Here is a 7,634-nt window from a genome sequence, read left to right on the forward strand (position 1 = left end):
AATGAACAGTGACCAACTGGGGTTAAGAACTTAATTCTTCTACATTATTATAACTTTATTTTATTAAAATAATTTAACAATAAAACAGCTGTAATAAGATTTCACTTTTATAAATATTAATCCGACATTTTATTTCTCTCAGAAAACAAGTGGTAGAATTTTATGTCGTCCCATCAAAGAAAGTCTTTATAGTACTCAAAACTTGTTCGGGTGTGTATTTAATATATTTCCCAGGATTCTTTGAAAAAGAAGTTTTTCTGTACTTATTGTAAAACTCAACATAAACTGGGGTGAGAGAATTACACAATTCCTTTCTCAAATCTGATCTCAAACGCGCGTCCGGCACTGAAAATGATCTCTGATGTTTTGCAACTTCATCAAATTCTTTTGTGAATGCAGAGAATTTTTCCTTTATTGTTTTCGATCCTAATTCTGTAAAGAAACAATTTATTTTATCAGAAAATGAATTATATTTCTTTTCCTCTTGATGGAGGATGATTGTAATATTTTTTTTGTGCTAATGAAGTTAATAATCCTACCTGTATCATCATTAGCATTTTCTATGGGTACTTTAGCTTTGCTAAATGTGGCGGATACGTAATTTATTTGGTTTCGTAGAAGAAGGTCGTCGTACGTTTGTTCAGCATTTGGTTCAGCCAATAATAATAATTCCATTAGGGAACTTCTGCGAAGAGCGTTTATCACATAATTATGGTTATTTAGTCTGAAGAGAGCACGTAAGGCTGGATCTGAGTAGGAATTGTCACTTCTACTCACTAGAGATAAATTTAATTGGGCTAACACTTTTTCTGAAAGAAACAGAATTAAAAAGTTATGTTATGAATATTTCCTTAAACTCAAAATAAAGATTATAAGAACAGTTAGCTTTTGAGTTAATTGATAAAGTGAAGATAAAATTATTAACAAAAAGTTGTATACTTATGTAGGATCCTAAAAGTGCTCGATGAGAATTATCCTTGGATGCAAATGAAGAATCCGTTTCGTTACGGTTGAGAACACTGCTCACAGTATCAGTGTACTCAATTAATTGTTCAAGAAATACTATTACATTACTAGTGCTTTCAGCCACTGTTCCATCTTTCGGTAAAGCGGTTCCCGCTTCATTTCGTACACTTTCAGCAAAGTCTTCCAACGCTTTAGCTCCCTAAATTGAATACATAAACTCAATTTTTTTACAATCTTATAGATAAATAATAATGTTTAAATATTTATTTAAAAAAGAAGTTGTTAATGTTCTTCAGGGTCAGGGAAAAAGTCAAAATTTTGTGTCAACCCTGTTATGTATTTTTTATTTTACTTTTAAACTTTGAAATAAAAAACTCACAAAATTAAGGAATAGACCTTTTGGTTGGGTATTAAATAAAATTGCCAAGAGGTTAAGAAATACGAAGAATGGATTCTTACCGTTGCATTTAATGTCGATATCAGTGATGCAAATTTTGATCGTAGGGTGTAATCGCAACCCTCAACAGTTCTTTCAAAATCTGGTTTCAATTCGCCCAGATGTTTTAAAATTGGAAAAACAACTAAAACAGCAGAAAAATCGCGCCTTCCAATGCAACGCTTCGCTCGTGACGCAATATTTTCTCCATCATGAACCACAAGATCCATAGCGTCACGAACGGTTGCTTCTAAAACTTGTGGCTGTAAATATGATGGTAAAATTCTAGCAAGCAGAGAGCGCTCTGACTGAATAAGTTTATGTAAACTAGCAGTTAACAGAAGATAGTTTTCCATTTCTTGCTCTTCTGGAGCAGTGTCTTCCACAATAACGTTCGACGGCGTCGGCAACTGTCTCCTTGAAGAAGGAAATGAGAGGCCTATTCCAGTAGTTTGAGATGCTTTTAGAAACATTTTACTGGCCTTTTTCTCCAAAGCATGTTGCAAACGCCGCGATGTTTTGCGTCCTACATTCTCCTGCGCACTTAAAGAATGACGGTGCTGGAATTTTGATTTCTGAAAGTAGAAAGGATTTCTCAATACTACTACCGAAATATTATATCATCATCAGAAATTATTTCCAAATAATTAAAGTTAAAAAAACGATATATCAGCAACGTACCATCATGGGACTAGCGGCATGTGTGCTTCCACCACTTGCACTTCTGTGATGTTCCTTCATCAGTTGTAATGATCGGAGAACAATTGTCGATCGCACAGATGCATAAATATCTGCATAGCGACGAAGTCCTCTTTCTTCTAGCCAGACAGCAATTTTCACTAAATCGCCAATGGTACTTTCTGGCAACTGACAGAGAGACTGTGGTGCATCCTCGCCACTAGTGTCTTCATCAGAACCAATTATGTCCAAAAGCACAATTGGCAGCATGGGTTTACTTTGTCTGGCTAAAATATCATGAAACTCGGCATAAAGTGCTTCCAATCCAACACCAAATAAAGTTGAAATATTCTCCAGTTCAACAGAGCTTGGGTTATTCTTCTGAAAGTAATGTTGAGCATTGTACAAACGGTTCATTGCTTCAAGAAAACCGTCTAAGCCACCAGCCCCGTTAGGCCCACCACGAACCGATCCTTCCACTTCTTGACAAACTCCATAGTAGCCAATTGCATGATCCAGTACTGTCAAAGTTTTTTCGATGTCTAAATAAAAAAAAGTATTCAAAACAACTTGTTCATTTCATCGTCATTTAGCTTTAATGACGATTAAATTGTTTAACGAATATTTCCTACATAGGATGAATAGTATAAAACTAATAAATTCTTACTGTGTTGTTGGGACTGCAGATTGCCTGTCTCATTGTAAACCGGAAGAATTGTACGCCGAAGAGTTGCTAGCCTTTCTTCTAACGAAGATATTATAGCTACCATGCCACTCGTTAGGCGCTGACTTTGTACACGAGCATTATTTAAAGCTTTCAAAGCATTTATTTCTGCTTCTAATTTACATTCAATCTCAAATCTTCTTTCAGAAGTTTCCCCTCCAATTAGAGACATCGTATTTCAATAAAATTTTTTATAGAGTAATTGTAGAGTCTGTAAATGGAATAAATGGTTAAATCAAAATTAAGTCTAAATCTGTAATTATTATTAAAAATTTTATTTATTTTATTATTTTTCATCCCTTTCAGTAAATTTAATATATTCTTATCTAAAATTGTATGATGATGGACATATAGTCTGTCTTACATGTATAAGTTTTGACAATTACACTTAAACTTATAAACACAATCCAAATTCAAAAAATACTATTTAAGAATCATTAATAACGTTTTATGTTTAAAACATTTATAATCTAAAATAAATTATATTTTTAAAGCGCTCTAAGTACAATAGTCTTTTGCTAATGGTGGTTTGAAATAGAATGTGACAGATATAAAAAATGTTCTCTTGTGTAAAATACCTAATTTGTTTATAATTATATAAGATAATTTCAGCGGAGTTCGAATCATTCTTGCAACAAAAAATCGTATTCAGAGGATATTTTCGTTTGATGACACAAACATTAAAAAAATTTTCTTCAGAAGTTGCCAAAATTTAATAGAAACTTTTATTATATTAAAGAATAGGGGAAACTGGGGTGTAGTGGATCACTTTTCACTATTTGTTACATAGCTGCGTTATTTTCATATCACTTAAGCTGAAAACCAGATATTAATCGTTTTTATGTAACTACTTTTAAAAATGTTATAATAAAAATATGAAACAGAATAATTATAAAAATTAATAAATTAAAATAAAATAAAAATATTTGGGGGCATTCTCTGTAAAACGAACCCCCCCCCCCCCCCTCTGCCCAGAAAGGGTTTAAAAATAAAAGACAATTCTTTTTGAAAAAATACAGCTTGGGATATGTCGTTTCTTTTGCCATATGGCTTTTCTTAATTAAAAATTTTTAATAACAAAAAATAAATAAATAGTTTTGGAATTTTCAAATTTGACCGGATTGTGCTTAAAACTTATTACTCAGGGTTTTTTGGGGTCGCTGATTACGAATCTGAAGTCAGATTTTAAAAATTCAAAATGGCGGTTCCAATATGGCGGACAACATTTTAAATTTGATAGGATTCGCTTAAAAATTGTTACTCAGGTGGTTTTGCAGGGTGGCCGCAAGTCAGGGAAAAGTCAGGGAATTTTGAAAATAAAATTTTGCGGCTACCCTGTTTTGGGATCGCTGATTACAAATCTGAAGTCACTTTTTAAAAATTCAAAATGGTAGATCCAATATAGAGGACAAAATTTTTTAAAATTTGATTGGATTTTACCGTTTTACAAAGAATGTCACATTTATAAAATTATTAGTAAAACAAATATTAAAATAAATAAAATTGTATAAAAATGTTTCTTTGTTTTAAATTGAAATGATTTGTTAAACGTTAGAATTTAAAGAACTTAAAGTTAATACAGGTAAATAATTTGAAAAATACTTAAGTTTACATAATTTAAAATTCGGTATACTTGTAAACGTCGCGTCCCTAGAGATTACAAGAAATACATGAGTAATAAAGAGACATGACTGATCGCTTTCGAATAAAATGTTCCATTTGCATTAATTAACGAGGTCGCAATAATTAAGCAGTAGCATTTATTTTACAGTTCAAACATGGTCAGACTATGTTTCTATTCCCCACTATCTCCTACATTTCAACTTTAAAAATAAAAGTTAATTGAATGACATTCAAATGATTTCTCTTAAGGGGTAACACCACTCTAGAGGCAGAAAAAGAGACCTATCTTTGATGATTTGCTTTGAGAAAATGAAAAGGGATTTCTTTTAGGAGGATTTATTAAATACATATTATAGTGTGGAAAACATTATTTAATTAAAATTATAATTATAATAAGATATAAACTATATTGTTTATAAACAATTTACTGCTTATTTTTTTTTTGTAAAAAAATCGATTAATTTATTCAAAAAGTACGTCATTTTTACAAAAATTGATATAAAAAAAATTCCTTATATACTTCCAAAGTTCATATTATATAGATCATGAAATTTATTTATTTTTTGTTCCAGGACTTAAGCTTTTCAAAAAAAATGTCCTGCCGTTTTGGTCATGAAAAAATAGTCGATTTTGACTATGAAATTTATCGCCGCCATTTTGTTATAAAATTTTAAATAACAATTTTTTTCCACACTTCAATATGTATTTAATGAACCCTCCAAAAATAAATCCTATTCCTTTTTCCATTTTCCCAAAAAAAATCTTTTTTTCTGACTCTAGAGTGGTGTTACCCCTTAATAATATTCTTCCCTCAGTATCATTACACGGAGAAAAAATTAGTGTTAATATAATTAATGCTAAAAGTTGTAGTTAAAAATTACAATTAAAAATACTTACCAATTTCCAAAAATCATTCACGTGCATACGTACATAATTTTACACGTAGATTAAAATGTATGCAAGAAATGGAAAAACAAAATTGAAGTCTACACTAAATTGAATAAAAATATCATAATTGAAAACTTTGATCAATTTAGCTGTATCATTCTTGACAATGTGAAGTTTGTTTCATTTTTTATGTAATTTAATCTGCGAAGAATTAAATAACATAGTTTGATAAAAATTTATCAACTTTATATTGTAGCAGTGTTCAATTCTATCGACTAGAGTTTAAAATTAAATTCTTTTTAATAGCAGTACTAACATTTATTGAAGAATGGTTTTTAAAAAAGAGAAAGTCTCAACATTCATCTAAATTAAAACTGAGTCTTTTTCACACTTTTCTAAAAAATGACTCACGGTTTTCAATCGGTCACTACAGAAATCACGGAAGTAATAAAATTAAAATTTCTCAGCAATTCTTCAAAACTATTTTACTCTTTAATTACAAGAAAAGATTAACAATTCTTCCATTTTCAGATTGTCTCTAAATTTAAAAATCAATCTTTAATTAATTCGCTTTTTAAGAAACAAGAAAAAGGGTATAAAGATTTTTAACTTATGTAATATCTGCAGAGAAAATATTATACTCAATAAATAAAAAATAACACCTTATTTAAATAACCGTTAAAACTTTAGACCGATATGGATAACATACAAAAACTTTTAAATTGTTCAACGTATTTTATTTAATATTTTATTGACAATTTAACATAATTCCTAAACTTTTTTTACTAACCTGTAAATTTTGAAAAAAGATTGTTTTACATGTTTTATAAAGTCATGAAAATTACATAAATAAATGAAATGATTCACTTTTGTATTTTTTTACATATAAAAACAACTTACGGATTATTGTAAAATTTAGAAAAAATTTATAATGTAACTAACCTAAACTTTTATACAAATTGTATTTTACTTAGTTCTGTGGTAGATTAATTATATACATACTTTTGTTTGAAGTATAAAATCAATATATATTCAGTAAAATCATTAGTTTCATTAAATTTTGACAAGTATCAGTAAAAACAAACTGTCAAAACTATGTCTGCTCAGTACTGACAGGAAGGTCAGTCTTGAGGCGTTTCTGCAATAGGTTTTTAAAGTCTGCGTTGCGTTGACTACAGCATATGTTGTCATAGCAACCAACGCAGTGTATTGCGAAAAATGCTTTTGGGATCCTATTGGAGAATGGCCTTTATGTTGAGACTACAATAGCACGAATAGCACTCTTGAACGGAACGTAAATGTAACGGAACAATGCTAAGTATTTTGTTTCGTTCCGTTCAAGAGTGCAATTGTGGATTCAACCTACTACTGTGGACACAACCTTATGGTAGCGAAACGGAAAACGTTTAGGGTGCATTTATACCTCTGTCGGTAGAAAAAAAATTTACCAAAAAATGTAAAACTAGCCTTCACACCTTGCTATAAAGGTGTTTCTGCAATAACTTAAAAATACATTTGTTTTCTGATTCAAAGTAATTGCACATTTGCATATGAATTTACATTAAATCATTAAATTTAAAGCAAATTATCTTAAATTTGTATGCAGAATGTGCAATTACTTTGAATTAGACAAAACAAAATTTATTTTCTGACTGACGCATTATATGGGAAATTTTGATAAAAAGTGACAAAATCAAAGAATCATCGGAAGCATTTAAAAAGATAAAACCATTTGGAGGTTGTTGTTTAAATCCTTCTAATTATAGAAAAAATAATAATAAATAATTAAAACTGATTTTTAACCTAAAAAAGTAATGTCAAATTTAGTCAACTTTGACAAAATTTGTAAAAATTTGTGTTTTTTACTATCCCACGCTTATTAGTACCATATTTAATTTAGAAAACACTTTTTCTAAATCTGCAATTGTTTTCAAAAAATTCAAAATGGCTGATCAAATATGGCGGAAGTTTTTAGCTCATTTTTTAAATTAATAAAATTTACTTGAAACTTTTATTCTGGGGTTTTTGGGATCGCTGATTACGAATATGTAGTCAGTTTTAAAAAATGCAAAATGTCCGATCCAATATGGAGGACGATTTTTTAAAAAAATTAATCGGATAAACTTGAAACTTGTTACTCGGGGGATTTTGAGGTCGCTGATTATGAATGTGTTGTCAGTTTTTATAAATACAAAATGGCCGATCTAGTATGGAGGACGATTCTTTTAAAAGTTAATAGCTTTCACTTGAAAATTGTTTCTAGTAGGGTTTTTTGGGTCGTTTATTACAAATTCATAGTTTGAATTGAAATTTAAGTTA

At 29.8% G+C, this 7,634-nt stretch overlaps 1 protein-coding gene across 3 annotated transcripts; it reads right to left on the bottom strand.

The window, feature by feature from the left end:
- Window positions 1–44: 44 nt before the first annotated feature.
- On the bottom strand, window positions 45–6,472 carry LOC122507442 (exocyst complex component 7). Of its 3 annotated transcripts, none has more exons than XM_043620148.1 (7): window positions 6,318–6,472; window positions 2,748–3,015; window positions 2,084–2,622; window positions 1,426–1,977; window positions 940–1,165; window positions 540–809; window positions 45–432 (listed from the first exon to the last, which is right to left on the bottom strand). In XM_043620148.1, exons 2-7 carry the CDS (start codon window positions 2,974–2,976, stop codon window positions 161–163), a joined length of 2,088 nt encoding a protein of 695 aa, XP_043476083.1. In that variant the 5' UTR covers window positions 2,977–3,015; window positions 6,318–6,472; the 3' UTR covers window positions 45–160. The 3 variants fall into 3 exon arrangements, with proteins under 3 accessions (XP_043476083.1, XP_043476084.1, XP_043476085.1); XM_043620149.1 differs by having other exon boundaries at window positions 6,258–6,413; XM_043620150.1 differs by lacking the exon at window positions 6,318–6,472 and adding an exon at window positions 5,325–5,435.
- Window positions 6,473–7,634: the final 1,162 nt, after the last annotated feature.

The sequence above is a fragment of the Leptopilina heterotoma genome, unplaced genomic scaffold, assembly GCF_015476425.1.
Source record: "Leptopilina heterotoma isolate Lh14 unplaced genomic scaffold, ASM1547642v1 Lhet_47, whole genome shotgun sequence".
In the NCBI taxonomy this organism is placed as follows: domain Eukaryota; kingdom Metazoa; phylum Arthropoda; class Insecta; order Hymenoptera; family Figitidae; genus Leptopilina; species Leptopilina heterotoma.

Excerpts from the sequence above, each read along its gene's own strand:
- LOC122507442 (XM_043620148.1), bottom strand. The coding sequence starts at position 2,976 with ATGTCTCTAATTGGAGGGGAAACTTCTGAAAGAAGATTTGAGATTGAA. Across the intron at positions 2,623-2,747 it reads TCTGCAGTCCCAACAACACA|ACATCGAAAAAACTTTGACA; the intron begins GTAAGAATTTAT and ends TTTTTTATTTAG. Across the intron at positions 433-539 it reads AAATGCTAATGATGATACAG|AATTAGGATCGAAAACAATA; the intron begins GTAGGATTATTA and ends GTTTCTTTACAG.